The sequence below is a fragment of the Phyllobates terribilis genome, unplaced genomic scaffold (genome assembly GCF_046119375.1).
Source record: "Phyllobates terribilis strain yellow unplaced genomic scaffold, ASM4611937v1 Scaffold_7__3_contigs__length_470593459, whole genome shotgun sequence".
Taxonomy (NCBI): Eukaryota; Metazoa; Chordata; class Amphibia; order Anura; family Dendrobatidae; genus Phyllobates; species Phyllobates terribilis.
The window spans coordinates 79,332,926-79,358,327 of record NW_027362767.1 but is presented as its reverse complement, the minus strand read 5'-3'; the positions used below and the strand labels follow the sequence as shown (position 1 = coordinate 79,358,327).

The 25,402-nt window shown below is 43.9% G+C and overlaps 1 protein-coding gene across 3 annotated transcripts in view; it reads right to left on the bottom strand.

Moving 5' to 3' along the window:
• Positions 1-25,402, bottom strand: part of UBR1 (ubiquitin protein ligase E3 component n-recognin 1) — a 117,378-nt gene that overhangs the window by 63,906 nt on the left and 28,070 nt on the right. For all 3 annotated transcript variants that reach the window (XM_073638850.1, XM_073638848.1, XM_073638849.1), the window contains exons 13-26: positions 22,328-22,427; positions 20,600-20,728; positions 20,189-20,369; positions 19,050-19,111; positions 11,744-11,854; positions 10,775-10,840; positions 8,972-9,076; positions 8,007-8,070; positions 6,786-6,910; positions 5,084-5,136; positions 4,620-4,722; positions 4,138-4,186; positions 3,892-4,046; positions 784-883 (exon numbers count right to left, since the gene is read on the bottom strand). In XM_073638850.1, coding sequence (XP_073494951.1) covers positions 784-883; positions 3,892-4,046; positions 4,138-4,186; positions 4,620-4,722; positions 5,084-5,136; positions 6,786-6,910; positions 8,007-8,070; positions 8,972-9,076; positions 10,775-10,840; positions 11,744-11,854; positions 19,050-19,111; positions 20,189-20,369; positions 20,600-20,728; positions 22,328-22,427 — 1,403 coding nt within the window. The remainder of the gene's footprint in view (positions 1-783; positions 884-3,891; positions 4,047-4,137; positions 4,187-4,619; positions 4,723-5,083; positions 5,137-6,785; positions 6,911-8,006; positions 8,071-8,971; positions 9,077-10,774; positions 10,841-11,743; positions 11,855-19,049; positions 19,112-20,188; positions 20,370-20,599; positions 20,729-22,327; positions 22,428-25,402) is intronic.

The window sequence follows — 25,402 nt, the reverse complement described above, 5'->3', positions numbered from 1 at the left end:
TGTGTACCCCATAAAAAGGGGGCAGAGGAAGGAGCCATGCTGGGAGTCTCGCAAAAGACCCACTTTTCTTCATCTGTAACTCCGGAAAAAAAATCTGAGCAAAAATTTTTAGGTGTGCCTCCTATGCGACACTAAGCAAAAACTGGAGAAGGCTGACGCCGTCCAGAGGTGTATACTGCAGAGGAGGAGCCACAGTTAATCTTTTTCAGATTATGCATAGTGTCGCTTCCTACTGGACAGCAGTATAACACCCATGGTCCTGTGTCCCCCAATGAGGCGACAGAGTAATGGGGTGGGTGGACTAGTTAACAATTGCCAAAAGTTACAAAATGTTTGCACTAGAGAACTGGCATAGAAAAGCTGTACTTTTTTATGCAACACATAAATGCGCAAAGAGCTTAATGAATGAGCCCCCCAATGCAAATAATATTTTTTTTTGTAACAGATGTCTAATTTGGGCTAAAAAAGTTTCCAATTGGGTTTCACTATTGAACCATTTTGGCTTTCACAGGCTCTTGGTTTCTCTGCTCAAACTTTGATGTGATCTGTAGTCATAAATCAGCTGGAAAAGGGCACAGAAAAACAGATAAGAGTCAGAAACTTCTTGTCAGACTGTTGCAGTGGGCTCACTGACAGATTCTCAGTTAACTTGTTCAATAAACAGCATAACAAACGCCATAGAAGGGAAACTGCAAAATTTTTAACCCCAATTACATGCATTTAAGTAAAAAACAACTGTGCTCAAAGGTGGCGACCAAACCCCTTCAAGAATATCTTACGTACGTGACGCCTTGTGATAAAAATCAAGCGTTACTTCTTCCTCAGCTGACTTCTGTAACTGATGTTTTTCTTCTGTCAAACCCAAAGCTATAATATGAAGCGCCTGCAATGATATAAAGACATAAGTATGCCAAGTATGAGGCAATACCAGACAGAATATTAGATATAAACGAGAAAAAAAAAAAAAGGAGCGAGAGAAAGAAGGAGATCAAGAAAGAACAATACAAAAGGAGAGAGGAAAAAGAAATAACAGATCTCTTTCTATAGATGTAAAGAAAGAAAAAAAAAATGGAGGCAGGATTCTAAAGTTATAAGATGAAAAAAACGGATTTTAAGTCAGTTAACGCAACGTTTTGGCTCTTGTTTCTGGCTTATGTAAAAATCTGTTTCTTCACCCTCTAACGCTTGAGTGCTGAATCCATTATTTGGATTTTTTTGCGATGACCGTGGCATATGTATGTGTTATAATATAATATATTGGAACAGCACCACTTCACATATACTCACAGTGGGTGCCAGGCCTCCAAGCAACCTGTCCAAATTGCATCGATAGAAGAAATATATTGAGGCAGCACTCCAGATAAATTCATTTCTTAGAAAAATGGACTTTATTGAGCCCAAATGGCAACGTTTCAGTTCACAGAACCTTTCTCAAGCAGAGTTGAAGTGCAAATGGTGAAACATTTATAGGTGCAATTTGTGATCATCATCAATACAATTCATTAACATATACAGATCTTTTTCATAATAAATTAGTGCAGAATATATTCATTACTTCCACTTTGTTTTACATCATTTGTGTCAAACTTAGTATAGTTAATTTAACATTTGACACAAATGATGTAAAACAAAGTGGAAGTAATGAATATATTCTGCACTAACTTATTATGAAAAAGATCTGTATATATGTTAATGAATTGTGATGATGATGATGATCACAAATTGCACCTATAAATGTTTCACCCATTTGCACTTCAACTCTGCTTGAGAAAGGTTCTGTGAACCGAAACGTTGCCATTTGGGCTCAATAAAGTCCATTTTTCTAAGAAATTAATTTATTTGGAGTGCTGCCTTAATAAATAAATATTTTTATATATATTTTTTTTATGTATTTGATTTGTGGAGGTAAAGAGAATAACTGTAGCATATCATATAAGTCTGTTCAGCTAATACCGTGACCTGCCTTCTTGTGTAAAGGTGAATGTTAGTCTCCAGGCTAATCCTGTACACTGGCAACAGATCTAAGAACTAGTCGGCTACAACTTCTACAATATAACGATTATTCTTGCATTTTCCTGTATGGCTCATTTTGATTAGCACTGCAGCCTATAAATATTTTACCTTCACAGGGAAAGGCTGGAACGTACACTGTGCAGAATTAGGCAAGTTGTATTTTAGAGGATTATTTATATTATTGATCAACAACTATGTTCTCAATCAACCCAAAAGACTCAAATATCCAAGCTTAATAATATTTTTGGAAGTTGGAGTGGTGTTTTTTTAGATTTGTCTATCTTAGGAGGATATCTGTTTGTGCAGGTAACTATTACTGTGCAGAATTATTAGGCAACTTAATAAAAAACAAATATAATCCCATCTCACTTGTTTATTTTCACCAGGTAAACCAATATCAGTGCACACAATTCAGAAACAAACATTTCTGACATGCAAAAACAAAAACCAAAAAAATGAGTGATCAATATAGCCACCTCTCTTTATGATGACACTCAGCAGCCTTCCATCCATAGATTCTGTCAGTTGCTTGATCTGTTTTCAACATTTCAACATTGCGTGCAGCAGCCTCCACAGCCTCCCAGACACTGTTCCGAGAGGTGTACTGTTTTCCCTCCCTGTAGATCTCACATTTAATGATGGACCACAGGTTCTCTATGGGGTCCAGATCAGGTGAACAAGGGGGCCATGTCATTATTTTTTCTTCTTTTAGACCTTTACTGGCCAGCCACGCTGTGGAGTAGTTGGATGCATGTGATGGAGCATTGTCCTGCATGAAAATCATGTTTTTCTTGAATGATACAGACTTCTTCCTGTACCACTGCTTGAAGAAGTTGTCTTCCAGAAACTGGCAGTAGGTCTGGGAGTTGAGCTTCACTCCATCCTCAAACTGAAAAGGTCCCACAAGTTCATCTTTCATGATACCAGCCCATACCAGTACCCCACCTCCACCTTGCTGGCATCTGACTCGGAGTGGAGCTCTCTGCCCTTTACTGATCCAGCCTCTGGCCCATCCATCTGGCCCATCAAGAGTCACTCTCATTTCATCAGTCCATAAAACCTTTGAAAAATCAGTCTTAAGATATTTCCTGGCCCATTCTTGACGTTTTATCTTAGGTTTCTGGTTCAAAGGTGGTCGTTTTTCAGCCTTCCTTACCTTGGCCATGTCCCCGAGTATCGCACACCTTGTGCTTTTTGATACTCCAGTAACGTTGCAGCTCTGAAATATGGCAAAACTGGTGGCGAATGGCATCTTGGCAGCTTCACGCTTGATTTTCCTCAATTTGCGCCTTTTTTGGCCAACACACTTCTTGCGACCCGATTGGGTATTTGCCATGAAACTCTTGATTGTTCGGTGATCACACTTCAAAAGTTTGGAAATTTCAAGACTGCTGCATCCCTCTGCAAGACATCTCACAATTTTGGACTTTTCAGAGCCCGTCAAATCTCTCTTCTGACCCATTTTGCCAAAGGAAAGGAAGTTGCCTAATAATTAAGCACACCTTATATAGGGTGTTGATGTCATTAGTCAACACCCCTCCTCATTACAGAGATGCACATCACCAGATTTACTTAATTGGTAGTTGGCTCTCAAGCCTATGCAGCTCGGAGTAGGACAACATGTATAAAAAGTATCATGTGATCAAAATACTCATTTGCCTAATAATTCTGCACGCAGTGTAGTGCTAAATAAGTGCAATGGCCCCTTCATTCTCAGAAGTGGCGAGGGTCTCACGCCAACCATGAAGTGATGGCAAATTTAACAAGAAGCCATCTCGTTGAGACCCCCAAGTGATAAGTGACTTTATGCAACTGCCCCTTTAATTTGCCCATAGGAAAATGGTAAGGATAAAGAGCAGCATGTGAATATGAGCGTACCATTTGTATCATGCCTTCAGTCCACATGGTGGCATCCTCCTTGGCTGCTCGCTGGAGGATAGTCCGGAGAAGGTGCATCATCACATCACAGCATAGCAAGTTACTGACATTCTGAAAAGCTGGAGTAAACTCCGGGGGTGGCGGCGGTGGTAACGCTGCACGGACCAGAAGTAAATGAATACATAGACAAATGTTCATCTTTTACTATTAAGCATATGCACAGCTAGTAGTTCCTAGAAGATTTACCTTCAGAACTATTTTCTTGTTTCCGCCTTTTCTTCTGTGTATGCTCAGCCTGCAAGTGAGAAAATAATTTACGACTCGATCGTTGTTTTTACAACTAAAGCAGAAATATCAACCAGCAAAACAGTGATCTGTGTATTACTAAACAATCTGTTTGCTCTCTATGTGCAATGTGTTATACTTAATGTCTCCTGTGGAGGCACTAAAAGGAAATTATAATATAATAATAATAATTATATTATTATTACACATTTTTGCACAGTTCCCAAATACATGAAAACTTAAGTTTGAAGGTCCCAAACAGTGATCAGCTTATTGACCTTAGACTAAAAGGAATCGTACACTGAGGACAACTTCTTTAACAACTTGGAGCTTACAAAGTCCTATACAGAAAACATTCACAAGTGCCAACTGAACAGAAAGCTAATTAACCAGCATCAGCCACAAATAAAGGAGAAGACAAGATGATTCAAAGCCCTCGTTACCTTACTGCGTTGGGTTTTGGTGTAGTGATAGAAAAACACATTGAACTCGTTAAGATATTCATCCTTCAGTTCATAGACTCCATGTCCTGATACCCCCGGTTTTCTTTATTAAAAAAAAAAAAAAAAAAATTTTTTTTTTTTAGGATCATTTAATACCAAAGAGGCATGAAGTGTATTTCACCAGCCATTATACATGGATAAAAGGTGGTTTTGAAGACCCCCCTGCACTGTTAAGGCTGTGCTTACTCCTGCTTAAGAGGCTTAGTTAGGAGCCTACACTCCAGTTTCCATCATTTATGTGAAAATAGCCAACCTATTTAACATGCATATATATTATTTTTAATTCAAGGACTAGTTTTAACTCAAGAGCAAGATCATATAGTATATACACATTTCCAACCCAATTCCTTTAATATATGGAACGGAACAATTCAGCATTTACTAACCATGTGATCAATACTCACTTGAATGTGGCCACTTTATTAATCAGCGTATCCAAACATATGTCCGTATTCTCCTGCAAATATACAAGAACATTTATCTTTGGGAACAAATAGTGTTTTTTGGCTACAAGTCATTTATGTAAAAAATTTTGCACCATTTGAAGATGCACTACTGAAAAAGATTATAATTAGTGATGAGCGAGTATGTTTTGTTAACCCTTTCGCTGAGTATACTCGGCCGAGCACCGAGTATTTATACAATGCTCGGGCTTTAAGTTTTCGTCGCTCCGTGAACATGATTTGCGACTGTTTGACAGATTTAATACATGTGAGGAATGCTGGAAAAACAGGCATTACTCACATGTATTAAATCTGTCAAAGAGTCACAAATCATGTTCACGGAGAGACGAAAACTTAAAGCCCGAGCATTGTATAAATACTCGGCGAAAGGGTTAACAAAACATACTCGCTCGTCACTAATTATGATCTTTCGTGAAGGACAAAAGGCTTCACAACACGATCGAGCAAAACTGCACGATTATGGTGAATTTCTTAGGAACAGTCGCTCACTAAACTCAAGCAGTGTAAATGGACCTACAGTCATAACGTTATTAGGAATTTTCGCATCAGAAGATTAAGGAACGGGACCTTGAAAGCCTTGACACAAGCAGAGTCACGAAGGTGTTAGGACTATGGGCGCTACCCAGATCCTTAGAACTAGAGGTGCTTTAGTCTATCCCTGTCCCCTGGATTACTCCCAAAGGTGGAGATGCCGGGGTCACATGGCTTGCTATGCTCCTATATCAACTTTTATCTGTCCCCTCCTCCACCCAGGGAGGAAGGAAGCCGAAGGGTATAGAGAAACTAACCAGACAAACAAGGGAAGACTGACAGGGATAAATTGATAAATGAAAATACCAACCGTACAAAATTCACACACCAAACAATGTGGAACACAGGGGACTTAAAAAGAAGGAAAAACCAAATAAGAAAGGATGTGCACACAGTCAAAACTCCAAGCAACAATATCCTGAACAAATCTCCAAACGCCAACTAGAACAACGAAACTACATTTTCAACTCTAAAACCAGGCAGTAAGAACTAACACTGGCAGTCCAATCCCCAAGTGCCAGAGGTGAGCGGCAAACAATGAGCAGATTAAACCTTGCACTGCTAGCAAGGAAGAAAGCTGCACTGTTTAAGATTGTGAAGTACTTCTAACCAGTGCAGGAGTTCATGAAACCAGACACTGCGGTCCTCTGGCCCCTCTCTGTGGCGGTATGCCTGTGACACTCCGTGAGGCATCCTTCCTGTAAATATCTACGAAGCTATGGAGCGACACAAAGTGAAGAGGAGACAGCCAACATTGGAGATGCTCCTATGCCACAAATTAAAAAGTGGGGAATCGCAGATAATGACGACTTTTATACCAAGGGCCTGCGCAACATATTCCTACCCTGATTGGAGGTCTTTTTTTGGGGACAAAGGAATACATTGAAGATAAAACATACCGTGCAGTCAGCTGGAACTTATGTACTTTCTAGTGTCTGCAATTGCCCACTGTTGAATTTAGGGTATAAGAGTATGGCAGGCGACAGCTGCGAAGTGTCACCGAAAGCAGGTTGTCATTTTCACAGACTCCTCCAAATACAAAGAAACCTTGGGCTTTCCTACCCTTCTTTTCCATGCCATTTTTTTGATTTCTAGTAGGAACCGTACTTACCATCTCCGGCAAGGCTTTCCCAATTGCACTGTGAGCCATGGGCTCAATACAGAGGAGATGGATAATCTCTCTCATCAGGCTTTCCTCTTTGGTGACATTGCTGACTCCCGGCATATAACGCTCACCTGCAAAAGAATTTATAATAATATCTTCTCTCCAGACATGGGCAAAGCAGGTTATAAGGGGAGGTTTGGCGGGGGGCTGGACAATACTGGAGAAATGCTCCTAGGCTCCTGTGCATGTCCAGGAGGTGTCTACAGCAATGAATATAGCTGGAGAGAAATGGCTCGGCCAGTGTAAACTTGTAGGCAGTAACCACGCTTTTTCGGCCAATGCTCCAATACTGAAGCGGTGGACGGTTCCCTTTGCAATGAGCAGTAAACAACTAAACACAAGAGAAGACAACAGGAGATTGGAAGCAGAGAGAAATAGCAAGTAAATTTGTTTTCACAGCCGCATCACTGGGGAACACAGGAAGCCCAAGGTGACAAGAAAAGGATTTTATTCTAAGTACCAAAAATCACACGTCTAGTCTGAACGTGGCTTGGTTGAAAGTAAGCAAAATCACATACTCTCTTTCACATAACTCCGGCTCCCGGAGAATCCCGACTGCGAGGATGCACAAGTACGCAGTCACGTATTATGACTTCAGACTTGAGCCCCAAACCTGGACAATCCAGTTAAGGACGCACCCCAGGTTTACCAGTTCATAAGTGGGTTATTTTTCCCTGTTTTAGGACCAGGCGCATTTTCAGGTTTTATTGTGCATGGGCTTTTCACAGCGCTATAATTTTTTTCTCGGCTGGATATTCAAATGATTTATGCCTCTTCCTTTTCGCTACACATGGGGCTTAATTATGAAGTCATTTTCATATTCTTTTATGCTTATGGGGTGAAAAGTAAAAAAATATAAAATATATATATATTTATTACAACTACAGAGACCCGCTAAAATTAAAATTGTGTTTCCCATTATGTAGAAATTTTTATTTATTGAACATTTTTTTCAATGGGAGCGGTAGTTTTTTTTTTTAAATGTTTTTTAATTTCCCCCTTTAAAATTGTATACACTGTACCCCACCTCGCAGACCTAATGATGCAATGACATTTTAGCAAGGTTTTCTCTGGCTAAAAAGTGCGTCTGACAGTCCAAAAAATAAATCAGATAGACCTAAAGCCAACGTCTGAAAACAAATCTTCTCGTCTTTGTCAAGTTCTTACCAATAATGCAAATAAGAACGTAAAGCATCTCTTCAATCAGCATGTTCCACTGCCTCATCTGGTCCTATACATATGTAAGAAACATAACAGATCACACAAGGCAAAAAATAAATACTGTTAGAACATAAGATTGTATTGGAATATTACTGGAATGGTGTAATTAACACGAACAATGGTAACTATAGAAAAAAAGAGCTACAAGTTGCTGTGATGCAGAATATATGTAGAAGCAGTGGAAATGTACAGTCAGCGAACACACAAAAAGCTAAATGTAATAGTTCGCCTTCATGCTTTAAAGAGGTAATGCAACTGCATTTAGTTATGTTTTGGGAGGCGAGCGAGGCCAGTGACATCAAGACTACAGATATTTGCAAGAAAGGAAGGTAACACACTCGTCCTATTATAATGAATGTAGGAGTGAAGCAGGATTACCCCTTTTAAAGGCTTTATGATGTTCTTTAAGTTAGTAGTGCAAAGGGATGCCTATAAAAGAATACAGACAGCATACTTAGCCCCAGAACCACTTCTCCGCTCCAGCACAGCTGCTCCGATTGTTTCCTCTGGACCAGAAAAGAAGACATCCCGTCCACCAGTTACATGACCCTGCAGTCAATCAGTTCAAGTGACTAGCAGTCATCTCTTCTGGGCCAGCAGGAATGGCAGCACTGGCAGAATCCATGGGCAAGTATGCTTTTTTTTTTTTTTTTTTTTTAATGAACATCCCTTAACACGGCTAACTTTTAAAGATGACCGTAAAGCTTTATATGGCCATGAACTTCAGTATTACAAGCTGGATGTTTTTATTTTTTATAGCAAGGACAGAACAATCCAATCAAATCTATAAAAGGCAATGAGAGGGCAGTCTATGAGCGGTGTATGATACAAAGGGCATTAAAGATTTTAGGAATTTTTGTGAATACGCAAAAAAAAAAAAAAAAAAAAAAAAAAAAGTATCAAAGTCATACCATGTCTTTGGTTGGCATAGAAACTTTAGACAAAGCTTCCACTAGCTCAAATCTGTCCAGCACCAATAGCAAGAATTGGTTTGGATCCATGTACGATGCCCCAATCTATATAAAGAGAATACAAGAGAGTTGAATACTTTTTTCACTAGTTTTCTGATAAGTATCTTAGCATTGCATATCAAAATAAGCTTCATAAGAAAGCATAGCGATAGTATATCATAAATGGAAAGGAAATCCACGTTACCTTTTGTACAGCGGAACGTACAGGGAACACATGCAACATACAAATCCTGTCTGACAAAAGTATCCTGCTGGCAGTGATGCATCTGGTCAGCTTGGTGATTGGCATGGGTCTGCTGAGAGGTTTTTGCAACTCAGGCAGCAGTGCCCTCTACCGCAAACTGCTTGATTAACTCATTTGGCAAATTTGGGGCAAATTTACCAGCAAACAACTGGAACAATCAGTATGAATATGTTGAGAACTATGCATCCCAGAGAGTGGAAACCTAGTATAAAGCCTTTGTTTTGCAGTAAATAAATATTTGTCTTTTTTAATTCTTTACTTCTTTTACCAACATCTCAAGCCTGGTAGGTCGTAGAGAGCCGAAACTTAATCTAAATCCTGATTTATGGGTGTCCGATTCAGTGCAGATTGTGCACAGAAATTTGACATCTCTACTGGTGTCCCGAAGAGATTTCTATTAATAATTGCTTAAGTATTCTGTTTTTGTTGCTAATATGTGGATAACGATAGACCAGATTTCCAAACTCTAGGACCTAAAACCTTCAGAAGCGTCTGATTAACTTATGTGCCAAATGTGGGGCAGATTGGACCAGTGGTTTGGCTGTGCATAAAAGAACAGACATCATAAAATCATTAATTGTTAGAGTTGGAAGGGACCTCCTGGGTCATAGTGTCCAACCCCCGGCTCAATGCAGGATTCACTAAATCATCTCAGACAGATGTCTGTCCGGCCTCTGTGTGAAGACTTCCAGTGAAGGAGAACTCACCACCTCTCGTGGCCGCCTGTTCCACTCATTGATCTCCATCACTGGCAAAAAGTGTTTTCTAATATCTAATCTGTAGCTTCTCCCCAGTCAGTTAAATTCCATTGGTTTAAGTCTTTGTGCAAATGAGAATAAGGATGATCCCTCTACACCGACAGCCCTTCAGATATTTGTAGACTGCTATTAAATCTCCTCTGTGTCTTTTCTTTTGCAAGCTAAACATTCCCAAATCCTCTAACTGTTCCTCATAGGACATTGTTTACAGACCGGTCACCATTTTGGTAACTCTTCTCTGAATTTGCTCCTTTTTAAGATATGGTGCCCAGAACTGGATACAGCATACCAGATGAGGTCTGACCAAACAGTAGTAGAGGAGGATAATTACTTCACATGATCTAGTCTGGATGCTTCTGTTAATGCAACCCAGAATTGTGTTTGCTTTTTTTGCTGCTGCATCACACTGTTGACTCATGTGCAGTCTGGTCTATTAGTATACCCAAGTCTTTTTCACATACTGTTGCTTAGCCCTATTCCTCCCATTCTGTATATGCCCTTTTCATTTTTCTTGCCCAGATGTAGGACTTTGGTTTTTAACAAGGAGAAATGCATTCTGTTAGTTGCTGCCCACAGTTTTAAATACTCTTCTCCCCTAGTATTCGCTATCCCTCCTACCTTTGTGTCATCAGCAAATTTAATCAGTTTACCCTCAATTCCGTTAAACATGTTGAACAACACAGGGCCAAGGACAGAGCCATAATGCATATATAGCAAAGATATGGGGATTACAGAAAATACCTGCAACATCACAATGTCTTTATCATACATCTCCTCTCTGCATTTGACATCCGAGTAGTAGAAAACCTAGATGGAAAATAGTAAAAATGTTATAAGAACTGATACAATGTAAAACAGTTTTACTGGGAGTTTAAACAGTGATGGCTCAATAGAACAGAAAATCATATGATTATTTAGGTATCAGGCAGGGGATAAACACTTTACATGTGTGAAAGCTTTAAAAAAATAAATAAAAAACTATCGATTTGGTTTCTGCTGGATAACAAACTATATACAGGGTGAATGACCCGGACTAAAGTCACCTTCATTTTGCATTATATAAGGCTATGGATAAAATGAAAGAAATGAATTGGAAAAAGTAGTAAGTATTGGAAATATGTCACTGAATGTTATGGCCGCCATAGAGAGATACATTAAACACTAGATCTATCACACCTGAATAGGTCTTTTTTGCTGTTGCAATGACAATATAATTATGGATGTGATCAGAGTCAAGAAAGTGTGAGCCCACGCAGTAACTTTCTCAAACACTGGATAGTTGGCACGCATCTAGTGAGCCTCTAGAGCAGGAGTCCCAAACGTGCAGCCTGCGGGCCACAAAACTTTTACTTGGGCCAGGAACAGATTATAGGGAGTCGGCAGCAGGGCCCATGGCCAAATCGCCCTCAGTCTTCTTTTGGCATAAATGGCAGTACGCATCATCAGGTAGGGAGCATTGAATGGTGGGTTGCACAGTGGCTAGTCGTATATTAATGGTGCGAAGCATATCTGCATTCAGGGGTGCAGAATGGGGAGGGGGGGCTTTATCTCTGTCGCAGACAAAGTTGCCATGTAGCACCAGCTAAGAGTTAAGAACGTGAAGCTTGCCTTAACGGTATTTTTTTTTAAGTGACCCAAGACCCCATTTTAGTCTAAAACCCTTGCTTTAGGGTGATTAGATGAATGATCCATGAGATTTTTTTGTTATACCTGGCTTACGATTGTGAGGCCGTTTCTCTTCCACATCTCAGCAGCTACTTGACCAGCAAGCACCAAACATTGCAATGGACTTTCAATGAGCAGTTCCACCTGGAAGTCATTCTGAGCAATACATAAACTTTATGTTATCATTGCACAAGCAGATCACAACATTTAAAAGAATAATACCATCTATAATTGTTAGATGGCCATACATGTGTTTTTAAAGGGAGTCAGTCAGCAGGTTTTTGCTATGGTATCAGAAAGCAACATGATATAGGGGCAGAGAACCAGATTCCAGCGGCGTATCACTTACAAGACTGCTACCTGCAGTTTTGATAGAATCCCTGTTGTCTCTCCTGTAGAAGTAGCAGTGCTCAGAATGCCGAGCTGTATATAATCCCGCCCACACCCTTGAATGGCAGCTTGCTGACCAGGCACGCAAGAAGCTACCAATCAATGAACGGGGTGGGGTTACACAGATAAGCTGGACAGCTTGGCATGTGACAACTAGTTTGTCTCCTGCTGATAAAACACTGATTGTATTGAAACTACAGAAGGCTGAGGAGCAAGTGACAACCCTGGAATCAGGCTCTCTGCCTCCACATTATGCTGCTCTTTGATTACATATCAAAAATTTCCTGACAGATTCCCTTTAATGGAGAGGGGAATAAGAAATTGTCAGACATCTTGCTTGATCTCGTGTTTACAGGATTAAGCATGTTGAAATCAAAACAAGCCTGATCATACTTTTCCCCAAAAAATTGCTCCCAAGGGAGAGTTGGCACACCTCCATACACCGGTCATAATCCTACAGTCTCCAAATAGTCTAGTTTTAAGACTTTGCCCCAATTTGTATGTACGAGTACTTTAAAAAAGGGGTTGTTCAGTAAAAACAGACCATCATGTATCCATAGGATGGTTTAGTTAACTTAAATTTGTTGGGGGTTCGGCCACTGGGACCCACACCAGTCAGCAGAATGGAGCAGCAGTATGCCTGCTCGACCACGACTCCACTTATTCCCTATGGGGCTGCTGAGAGCTGCGCTGTGCTTTTTCTGGAAGCACTATAGAGAATGAATGGAGTGGCGGTCAGGCATCCGATCTATACAATTTCGTAATGAGGAGAAATAAAGTATTCCCGTTTCAGCTGACCCCCAATAGGTGCAGTTATACATGGACAGTAAAAAGGAGATTTTTGTGTACTCACCGTAAAATCTCTCTTAGCCTCTAATTGGGGGACACAGGACCATGGGTGCTATGCTGCTGTCCACTAGGAGGCGACACTATGCATAATCTGAAAAAGATTAACTGTGGCTCCTCCTCTGCAGTATACACCCCTGGACGGCGTCAGCCATGTTCAGTTTTGTGCAAAAGCAGTAGGAGGAACGCAACATGGATAACATAACCATGCCTATAAGGCGGCAACTATGTACGAGCTCAAAAAAACAATATGAGAACTCAACATAACGGCCCGGAACTGTGTCCCCCAATTAGAGGCTAAGAGAAAGATTTTACGGTGAGTACACAAAAATCTCCTTTAATCTGTCGCCTCATTGGGGGACACAGGACCTTGGGACGTCCCAAAGCAGTCCCTGGGTGGGAAGCAATGGACGAATATTGTGTAGACAGGCCCCTATAATTGGGGCACCGCCGCCTGCAGAACACGTCTGCCCAGGCTCGCGTCTGCTAAGGACTGGGTATGAACGTTGTAGTGTTTTGTAAACGTGTGTAGGCTAGTCCAGGTGGCTGCCTTACACACTTGTGCCGAGGCCTGGTGCCGAATGGCCCAGGAGGGACCTACCGCACGTGTAGAGTGTGCCGTAACACCTGCTGGAATAGGAGAATTTTTGAAGCGGTAGGCCTCTTGTATGGTGGATTTGATCCACCTGGCAAGGGTAGCTTTGGAAGCTGGTAGACCCTTGCAGCCACCTTCCAGAAGAAGGAAAAGAGAATCAGACTTCCAGAAGGGCGCAGTCCTAGACACATAGATACGCAGTGCCCTGACCAGATCAAGCGAATGGAGAGCCTTCTCCACTCTATGAACCGGGACCGGACAGAGGGATGGCAGTGAAATTTCCTCATTGAGGTGGAAGTTGGACACAACCTTCGGAAGGAAGGATGGAACAGTACGGAGAACTACCTTGTCCTGGTAAAAAGCCAGGAAGGGTCGTCTGCAGGAGAGTGCAGTGAGTTCAGACACCCTGCGTAGCGAGGTGATTGCTACTAGGAAAACCACTTTCTGGGATAGAAGGCGGAGTGAGACTTCCCTAAGGGGTTCAAAAGGTGTTTCCTGCAATGCTGTCAGCACCAGGTTGAGATCCCACGTTTCTAGTGGTCGTCTGTAGGGGGGAACCAATCGGGAAACCCCCTGAAGAAATGTGCTTACTTGCGGCTTGTTAGCAATGCACCTCTGAAAAAGCACAGAGCTGACACCTGGCTCTTAAGGGAGGTCAGGGACAGTCTGGATTCCAGACCCAATTGGAGAAAATCAATAAGGGGTCTGGCCACGAGATTCGCACCAGGTAAGGTAAAAAATCTTTGTAGAGGTTGGCTTTCGAGCGCTGATGATGGTTGCAATGACGTCAGGAGAGAACCCTGACTGGGTTAAAACCCAGGTTTCAATGGCCATGCCGTCAAATTGAGGGCCCCTGAGTTCTGGTGGTAAAACGGGCCTTGTGACAGAAGATCTGGGCGGTCAGGAAGACGCCAGGGGACATCTGCTGTGAGCTGCACGATGTCGGCGTACCACGTACGTCTGGGGCAGTCTGGTGCAATTAGGATGGTTGGAACTCCTTCTTGCTTGATCTTCCTCACCACTCTGGATATCAGGGGGAGAGGTGGAAAAATGTACAGGAGCTGGAACTGGGTCCAGTCCTGAACCAGGGCGTCCGCTCCTAGCGACCGCAGGTCATGTGTTCTGGCCATGAAGTTGGAGACCTTGGCATTGAAGTGGGATGCCATTAGTTCCACGTTCGGAGTCCCCCAGCGATGGCAGATCTGGTGAAAAACTTAGGAGAGTGGTCTCTCCATCCCGGAGTCTATTCCTTGCTGGCTGAGGAAGTCTGCTTCCCAGTTGTCCACACCCGGAATGTGGACCGCAGAGAACCGAACCTGTGTCTTCTGCCCAGTGGAGAATGTGTGTCACTTCTCGCATCGCCTGGGCACTGCGGGTCCCCCCTTGGTGATTTACATATGCCACAGCCGTGGCATTGTCCGACTGTACGCGGATGTGAGAGGCTGCCAGTAAGTGATGGAAGGCTCTCAACACCAGGAAAATGGCACGAATTTCCAAGATGTTGATGGTCATGGTCGCTTCTGCTGGGGACCACTTGCCTTGTGCTCTGTGGTGTAGGTGTACAGCACCCCAACCAGTCAGGCTCTCGTCGGTGGTCAGAACCTTCCATTGACCCGTGAGAAAGGATTTCCCCTTTGTTAGTGAGGTTGGTTTGGGCCACCAATGCAGGGACCTCCTGGTTGACGACGTCAACTGAAACTCCCTGTCGAGAGAAAAAGGGTTCCTGTCCCATGACTTGAGGATGGCTAGCTGCAGAGGCCTGAGGTGAAGCTGGGCAAATGGGACCGCTTCTATTTCCGCCACCATCCTGTCAAGGACTCTCATGGCAAATAGAGAACGAGGGGGTTTGAGAAGTAGGGTGCGGACTCCTAAACGGAGAGACAGTGCCTTGTCCTTGGGAAGGAGAACTAGACCCTTGAGGGTGTTGAATAACATTCCCAGGAAGGTCAGAGACTGACTCTGGGTTGGTGATGACTTTTGGATGTTGACTAACCAGCCCAGGCGACTTAGGATGTCGATTGTGATTGAGACGCTGAGTTCGCAGTCCATGAAGGTGGAAGCCTTGACGAGGAGATCGTCCAGATATGGAACGACTATTATGCCTCTGGAGTGCAGGACGTCCATGGTGGCTGCCATGCCTTTGGTAAACACTCTGGGAGCAGTGGCGAGTCCGAACGGGAAAGCCACGAACTGGTAGTGTTCCTGGTCGATTGCGAACCTGAGAAATCTGATGGGCAGGCACAATTGGTATATGCAGGTATGCGTCTTGAATATCTATGGAGGCGAGGAATTGTCCTTTCTCCATGGACACAATGACAGATCGAAGGGACTCCATGCGAAAAGGACATACCCGTACATATTTGTTGAGCTGTTTTAGGTCCAGTATGGGCCGTACGCCGCCTCCTTTCTTGGGGACTACGAATAAATGTGAGTAGAACCCTTGGAAGTGCTCGGCCGTGGGGACCGGTACTATGACTCCTGCTTGAAGAAGCGAGGAGACCACGTGGTGGAAGGCAAGAGCCTTGGCTAGCGGTTTTGGGGGAACAGACAGAAAGAATCTGTTGTTTGGCGGGTTGGAAGTGAACTCCATCTTGTATCCTGAAGACACTAGTTCCCTGACCCACATGTCTTCTGTAATAGGCAGCCAGACTTGGTGAAAGAGCGAAAGACGGCCGCCTACAGGTGGAGTGTCTTCCGGAGTCCGTGAGTCATGATGAGGAGGAAATCTGAAATTTTCCTCCTTTACATTTTGACTGGCCTGCCCTTGATTGCCAGGTCTTGTCCGATTTTTGCGTCGACCACGAGTTGTCCCTGCGTGGAGCGCGGTTATTTTGTGCAGGTCGCGAGACGGACCAGCCGGAAGAGTTCCAAAAGGATCGGAATTGTGCTTGATTGCGCTTTTTGTAAGTATGTTTGGGCTTCAGTTGGGGGGAGAGGTACTCTTACCCCCGGTGGCGTTGGATATCATTGTGTCCAACTGTTCACCAAAAAGCTGACCACTGAGGTATGGGAGGTGTGTGAGGGACTACTTTGAAGCTGCATCTGCTTTCCATTCGCGCAGCCAGAGGATACGCCGAATCGTGATGGCGTTTGATGCTATCCCCGCTGCACCCCTTGCAGAATCCAGAGCTGCATGGAGTATGTAATCTGCTACAACTGCTATTGGTGCCGCTTGGTCTGACAGTTCAGGGATAGATGCTTGTAGGCCAGTTTGTAAATTTTGTGCCTAGGCCAAGATGGCTTTGGCAGCCCAAACTGAGGCGAACGCGGGAGCCAGGGAGGCCCCTGCAGCCTCGAAAATTGAATGAGCCATGCGTTCCACCTGCCGGTCTGCTGGGTCCCTGAGGGTCGAGCTATCTGGCAGTGAAAGGAGTGTCTGTGCTGCTAGTCTGGAGACTGGGGGATCCACTTCAGGTGGATCTGTCCATTGTTTGGTGACCTCCTGTGGGAAGGGGTACCACGCCTCCAGATATTTGCGATTAGTAAACTTTCTCAGGTTGTGAGAACTGCTTTTTAAGGATCGCTTTAAACTCTGGGTGGTTAAAGAAGACCTTAGGCGGTTTCAGGACTTCTTCAAAGGAAATTTTATGTCCTGGTGTCTCCAGGGGGTTGGTCGGAGATGTCCAGCACCCGATGGATGAGATTAGATCATCAACTAGCACTGTATTGCCAGGGGGATAGGGATTAGGGACCCTTCGGTTTCCTTGTCCGAGTCGGAATCACAGATGTCTTCCGAATCCTGTGCATCACTAAGGCGTCTCCTGCTGGGAGAACAGGAGCGGAGGCCTTCTCTGGTCAGGGATGGCTGTGGGGATCTACATTGTCTGTCCCTGTTAGGGGAAGGTCTAGATAAGCTGGGAGTACGGCATCTCTCACTGGAAGGGGATGACGCAGACTAATGTGACCTGTGGGTCCGCTTGCGTCCCGACCTAGACGTGGATGTGCCCGTGCCATCATGTCCCCGAGTGGAACTCTCCCTTTGCAGAGTAGTGCTCATAGCCGAGGCATGGCTCTGCAGAGCCTGAAGCAATGTGGATGTGAGGTTATCTATAGACTGCATCAGATTGTGACATCTGAGTGACCCATTCCGGTGTGGTATTAGGCACCGAATTATTGGCAGAGGCTTCATGGGGCTCTGGGAAAGCAGTCTGCATGCAGTCCTGGCAGTGTGGATACGTGCTGCCACTAGGGAGTGCAGGCTGTACAGAGTGCATAATAGCAATCCTGCCTGGTTCTTTTGGACCTTGAGCCCGGCATAGTATACAGGGGTGGCTATGCAGAGGGGGCCAGCAATGCAGAGAAGCTTCTAGAATTCACAGCCGAGTGAGAGACTCCAGCTGTGATCTTACCCCACCAGTGTGCCTCTTAAATCCAACGCCGTAGATCCACAATCCTGTGCCCCCCGGAGATTGGCTGCCGACCGGTAACTGCAGGGTTAATGATCCTTCAGCAGATAATGGCCGCCAGAGTGTGGAGAAGGTGGTGGGCGGAGGGCTGAAAAAAAAAGGTCCTTTCAGTTCATCTCCGCCCCTTATATATGACACTGTATAGTGTCATATTCGTCATCGGGGGCGGGCCAGGTGGGGGGCGGAGAGAGGGTGTAAATTTATGAACCGATGCCCAAAAGGGCTCCAGGCCGGCACGGTAGTCTGGGGGAGGTGCCGGATCTGAACCAGACCCCCCCCCCCCCCTCGGTTTTAATGGCAGAGATGGCGGTGGGGGTATCAGTGTAAGGGGGGCCCTTAAAGGGTCCCCCTGAGGCACCATAGCGCTGGTGCCAGCAGAGAGACAGGCTGGGAAGGCCTGTATCTCTGTATGCCTTGTCTGCCTGCACTCTCCCCCGGCCCCAACAGGAGTCTGCAGCAGGGCTGGGATTCCTGGAAATCTGTGCAGAGTGTCAGCTACTGGGAGCTGCAGATTGCTGCCTGCACAGGCCCTACCTGAGGTGTCTCTACCTAATACCCCCCAGAGGGGGGATTAGGGAGGGTGCTGCTGTCACCATCAGGGGGCTGTTATCCTCGCCTCGACCTCAACCCAGAGACCAAAAGGAATTGGGGAAGGAGGGGGATCTCGACTTCGGACCAGCACCCGAGGGGCTGGGGAAGAAGCGACATGGTAAGGAGACGTCTCGACTTCAACTGTGCACCCCATAAAAGGGGGCAGAGGAAGGAGCCATGCCAGGAGTCTCACAGGAGACCCACTTATCTTCATCTGTAATTCCGTCGGAAAAATAAAAATTGGAAAAAAATGGAGTAAAAATCTTTAGGTGTGCCTCCTTGCGACACCAATCAAAAACTGAAGATGGCTGATGCCGTCCAGAGGTGTATACTGCAGAGGAGGAGCCACTGTTAATCTTTTTCAGATTATGCATAGTGTCGCCTCCTAGTGGACAGCAGCATAGCACCCAAGGTCCTGTGTCCCCCAATGAGGCGACAGAGTAATACAGAATTCACTTCATCATTAAAGTTACAAAGCCAAAACTAATAAAAAATAAAATAAAAATTAAAGGTTGCTACTCACAGGAGAAATGAGCTCTGGCAGTTTTGTGAGGAGACCCGTTTTACTCATTTGTGAATGCAGACCTGCAACACATGAAAGTGAAATGTTAATAGCCGTTGACAGCTTGATAACTATGCCATACGGCTCAATTTGCAAATTAATGGGGCTTTCTTTGCAATAAAAAAAAAAAAAAAAAAAAAAAACACACCTCATGGTCTATCTCTTTAGGGAATAGGACTCAACCCTGAAAGTCAACTTTATCTGTCAGGTACTGTAGCATTTACCCTCTTCTATGATCGTTAGGAATCCTCCCCGGACAGCCCATTAGTGTATTATTCCTGAAATCAGTGATTTAGCGACGAGCTGTACTGCAGTACCAGGCACAGCAGAGCCACTGATTAAGTCCAGGAGGTTAGATAGGCCATCAATACTTTAGCCCTCAAAGATCAGGTGTTAAAAATCAGACGCAAAACTGAATATTGATCGTATGGATGCAAAACAAATAAGTTGCAAATATTTTGATAACAGTAGCATATAGTGTGGACTATAAGACACTTTAAGCAAGATAGACAAAAAAAAAAAAGTGCGCGCATCCTATATAGTCCAGAGGCAGAGTCGAGTGAGAATGCTGATACCGCATCCTTGCTAATCAGAGAGAACGGCTGTCTCTCATCTTGCCCCACACTGATCTGTGTGATCGGTGTATGGCAGGAAAAGAAGCTACCAGGACCTGCACAGAGGTTACACATCCCGTGCAACTGATGGACCTTGCACCCAACTACCCCCCCAGGACCTTTCAAGTCACACACCTTGAAGGAACGACAAGATGTGGTAAAGAGTGAAAGAGTGCGTCTAAAAAATAGGTATATGTAGCAGAGCTGTGCTTTTATAATACACCCTACTGCATTAAAATTAGTGATAATGACCCATCGAATTTACACAGCCATCAAGTTTTAATTAGTAGGAAAAATGTTTTGCCCATTTTCTACCTTCTAAACCTGGGCTGCGTCTTATAGTCCGAAAAATGCAGTATTTTAATTTTATGCTACAAGAAACTCGTCTATCCCTGTAATTCATTTATTATAAAAAAAAAAAAAAAAAAAAAAAAAAAAAAAAAATGCACCATCTTCACTGAGAATATCAAAATATATGATGCCCACCTGCCAACATTCGAGATAGGGGCAGATGAATGCTGACCGGATCCCTGGACACCTTAAATGGGTAACTGTGATAAGAATGACCACACATCTGTACTAGTGTCCTTTGGTGAAACGTCACTGGTTTAACGCAGCCGAGGACGACGCGGTGACAATCCTTGTAGGTAGTCAGCAACACATCATCCTTTAATAGAGGAGCAAAATAAAATCGTCATGCTCACCAAGTGTCCAAAAATTAATCCTACACAATAGAAGGAATGAAAATAATACATACAAAACAGAGCTTAGAGGGGTTTTCTGGTTTCAGAAAATGACACTCATGGCTCCAGTTCGCATTAAAAAAAAAAAAAAAAAAAAAAAGGCAAAGATATACGGTAAATATCACAAATTGAAGATCCCAGGAAAGGTTCTTACATTGCTGGCACACCACTCCTGGAGTAATATCAGTACGTTCTTCAGCTGCATATGCATGGCCACGGCAGCCTCCCAATCAGACTCCCTCTCAACGTGCTGTCCTATCATTCTACTTATCGCCTCCATGCCCTCGAAAACAAATACAACAACATGAAAGCAACCTTTTGGACATCATCAGATATGTACATACGGCGTTAAAAAAACCTGTGCTGACAGATTTACAGAGCAAGGCTGGCCAATAGGCGTTATCACAGTCTTAATTATTAAGAGATCTGCAAAAGATGCTTAAACAAAGTTGATTAGAGTGTTTTTAATACAGTTAATTGCAAGTGTAAATCTAGGGCACAAACTTTTTAAATCAAGATTTTTCTATTTGAACTTTTAAGTGGTAATCAAGTTTGATAAACTTTTTAATTGCTGAGGTTTTGACCACTGGGGCCCTCAGCAATTCCAAGAACAGGGTACTAAGAAGAGCCCGATGTGAATGAAGCGGTGGCCAATCAAAACTGCATTCATTATGGGAGCACAAGCGACAGCCCAGCTGATCTACGGCACTCCCATTAAAATGAATGGATTGGCCATGTGAGGGTTTATTTTTTGCGGGACAAGTTGTACTTTTGAATGACGCCATTGATTTTACCATATCATGTACTGGAAAACGGGAAAAAAAAAATCCAAAAAAATAAGTGCAATTCCACAGTTGTTTTTTTTTTTTTTACCATGTTCACTAAAACACTAAAAACAGACCTGCCATTATGATTCGCCAGGTCATTACGTGTCAGTAGATAAATAAAAATGAACCTGATTGTCTAATCGCCACTGCTACACACAGGCGATTATCAAATCGCCTGTGTGTAGCAAAAATGCTCACTTGCTATGACCGACGCTCATAGCATCCTGGCAATGACAACTGCAGGGGTCTCCTGCAGACCCCGGGTTATCATGCCAACCCAGGCGCCGACAGGCAGGGTTCGTGATGCGCTTCTGATAAGCGCGAGTTAAATGCCGCTGTCAGATTGATTCCACCCATGGCTGTTAGGGGCACATGACAGCTATACAGATCAGCTGTTATGTCCCCCGGAAAGGTGTGGGCTCAGCGCCGGAGCACGCACCAAAGGGAGAGACCCGACGTGTCGTAATAGTACGGCACATGTTGGAAAGGGGTTAAGAACCTCATTTCTCCTGATCACTTGGGGAGCCAGTGGTCAGGCCACCAGCAATCAGAAAGGTTTTCTCACTATAAATGAAAGGAGGTGCAACCAGTCTGTTCTCCTGATCTACATGTCGCACACTGGCAACACCACCTTTCATTCATAACAAGCTCTGGAGGCAGATTCTCAAAGATCAATGTCCGGCCAATAGATCTTAACTTATTTACGAATAAAGGAAAAAACAAAAACTGGATTGCTCTGAAATAAGACATCGGATTGCAGATATCAAGGTATCATTTTATTCAGCTTCCAATGACCTACGTGCCCATATAGACGGCTTAGGAGGGTTCATCCTACTGACAGATTCCCTTTAAATAAATTACATAGGTACTGAGTGTTTCTTTGGACAGCAGCTGCAGCTAGTGCAGACAGGTCTACATAGCAGTTGTATGCATAAAATTGTGGAGCACCAAGACCAGCAAAACTGAGTTATTTCCATTAAATGGGAAGAAAGAAAAAAAACATTGCAAAGGTTCACATAGCTTTTCTTTGATTAGTAAGAAGTTGTGAAGATTACCTGCATACAGGACAAAACACGTAATAAAGAGTTGAATCCCTCAACAAACTTTTCTTTTAGTTTTTCTGTCCATGAAGTAGGTTTACTAATGAGAATATACCTAAAAAAGCAAATGGAAAATTTAACACAGAATTAATATAGATCATAAATAGACAATATCAATAATGCAAGCAAATGTCACAATTTTAAAAAAGATGCACTGAATTTAAAGGCTATGAACAGCTTTAAAAACGAAAAGAAAAACAGGGTTTTGGGTACTCTCTGTAAAATCTCTCAGAGAGAAAGGAAACCATCTGCTGATACTAGGCAGAAAATAAAAATTACGGTAACTCCTGCATAGGTGTGAACTCTGTAGAACCTGGAAAGAGGTATGGACCGAAGGACAAGGTGGTGGCCTTGCAGAGCTGCAATACAAAAGGCCTGGTGGCTAACTGCCTAGGAAGCCCCCCCTGCACGTGTGGAGTGAGCACTGACCCCTGGTGTGGGCAGTCTTTCCCTCACTCAGTACGCTTCCAGGATGGTAGAATGAATCCACCGGAAAATAGTAGCCTTGGAAGCAGAGACTTCTACAAGAACCTTCAGGAATCGTGAAAAGATAAGCCAAACATCTAAAAGATGCTGTCCTGGAACTGTAAAGACACAAAGTTCTGACAAGATCCAGTTTATAAAGACCGCTCCAGAGGATGAGCGGTAGACCGAAGGAAGGATGATGTCCACATTGAGATGGATGAAACCGGACGTAGGACCACTTTGTTCTCATGGAATTCAAGGAAAACGAATGACAGGAGAGAGTTGCAAGTTAGGATACATCTGATGGAGGTGATTGCTACAAGGAGCGAAACCTTCTAGGAGAATGAACCTATTCAGGATAATTCTAAGTGTGCACCCTGAAGGACAAGCCAGATCAAATAAAGATCCCACAGCTACAGGGGAGGCAGGGAGGGATGGAGTGAGCCACACCCTACCGAAAAGTCTTGACTTAGAGCAAGAGGCCAAGTTTTTCTAGAAGAGGATAGTAAGGATGGAGAGCTGACCGACAAACCAGTCTCCAGGCATGCCAGGAGGGAGGGAAGAGAAAAAGGACAGTGGGGCGACCTGATTGGCATTGCACAATCAAAAAAAGGCTTTCCAAGTGTGAGGTTATATGAGGGAGGAAGACTGATTTCTCACTTCGATCATGGTCTGAATAACTTGGTCGGAGAACCCTGTGTGGCTTTCAAGAGCCATGCTGTTATACTGAGAAACTGAATTCTGGTGGAAGAGGGTACTCTAGGAAAGAAGGTCTGGTCGAACTAGGAGCCTCCAGGGGATGGATGCAAGAAGATAGATTTCCACGTACCAGGTTCTTCTGGACCAGTCTGGAGATATTAGGATGACTAGAACACCCTCCGACTTCATCTTCTTGAGGAGCTTGGGAATTAGAAGGAGGGTGTGGGGGTAGAGACTTTTTCCTTGGGAAGAAAGGCCCTTGCGTGAACGTTGTCGAAATCCATACTTCGGAATCTAGGCGTTTGGCTGGGATCAGAGACTACTTCAATCTGTTAATGATCCATCTGAGAAGGGACAAGATGTCTAGCGTGAGGTGTAGACTTTTGCAACACAGTCTTCGTAAGATAGTGCCTTGATAAGAATCTTGTCCAGATAAGGAATGGATACAATCCTCTGGTGTGGCGTATAGCCATGACTGTGGCCATGCCCTTTGTAAAGACCCTGGGAGTGGTGGCTAGGCCAAAAGGAAAGACTGTAAACTGGTAATGGGAGTCCTGAACAGTGAATCAGAGAAATTTCTGGTGACCTGGAAAGATAGTAATGTGAAGTAAGCTTCCTGGATGTCTACCGACCAATTGAACTCCCTGGGTTCCATAGAAGCTACCACTGAGTAGAGATCCCATCCTAAAGTGGCGAAGGCGGACACGCCTGTCCAGTCGTTATAGATCCAGAATAGGATTGACGAATCAGTCTTTTGGAACTACAAATAGGTTTAACTAGAAACATAAGGGGGGGGGAATACAACAACGAATGATTGGCGCATGGAGGCAATTGCCTTTAAAAACACGAAAGATAGGGAGTTTTTCTTTGGTGGCTGAGATCTGAAAAAACGGTTTCGAGGGAGAGAAGATTCTATTTTGTAGCCGGAGGAAAAATGAAGGGGTTCAGCCCAAGAGGAGGCCACCTTTGACACCCAGGTGGCGGCAAAGGATAAACAGTGTGCCATACCAGAAGCCTCAAAAATAGATTGACACAGACTCAACAAGCCCGTCAGAGGGGTCCTTGAGAGAACCCCAGTCAGGGAGGGAGAGAGTAGTGATCGAGGATAAACAAGACAAAAGGTGTATGTATGTATGTATTCTACCGCTGGAGGGTCCGACCAGAGTTTAATAAAGATGATAACAAAAAGGGATATAGAATATCCCAACGCTTTTTCCTATAAAAAAAGCGTTTCTGGGAATTCCCATTCCGTGGAGAATATCTCGTCAAACTCCTTGCAATTTGAAAAACTCCACAAAGGGCGTTTCACTTATTTGAAGGATACAGACTGCTCTGTAGAGGTCCTCACCCTTGAAGTTTAGGGTCTGATTTACAGCAAGGACGAGACTGTCCATGTCCTGGAGTTGACATCTGGTCACAGTCCAGATCAGAATCAGATTCAGAGCGCAGGTCAGATTCCTGAACAGTCTGACGTTCTGGAGAAGATGCCTGGGAAACGGATGCCATCCTAGAGGAGGTGGAAGGAGATGGAGATCTAGAGGACTAGCTTGTATATATCTGCTCCTTGGTTCTCCAGTGTGTCCTGCTATGGTGGACCAGATTTGAGGGAGACTTAGATTTGGCCCTAGGGATGATCGGTACTCCACAGGCAGCTGATGGTATGGGCAGGAGCTCTATGATGAACATCAAGGATTGTGAGACTTTGGTTAGGTTGGCAACCGATTCAGATAAGGCTGCAGCTCACTTGGTAGGAGAGGGCACGCTATCCTTTTAGGCAGTGGGGGGCTCCTCCGGAGCCTGCATTGTATTGTTACTGCAGTCTGAGCAGAGGGCCGCCCGTTGATCTGTAGATCGCTTCTTTTTACA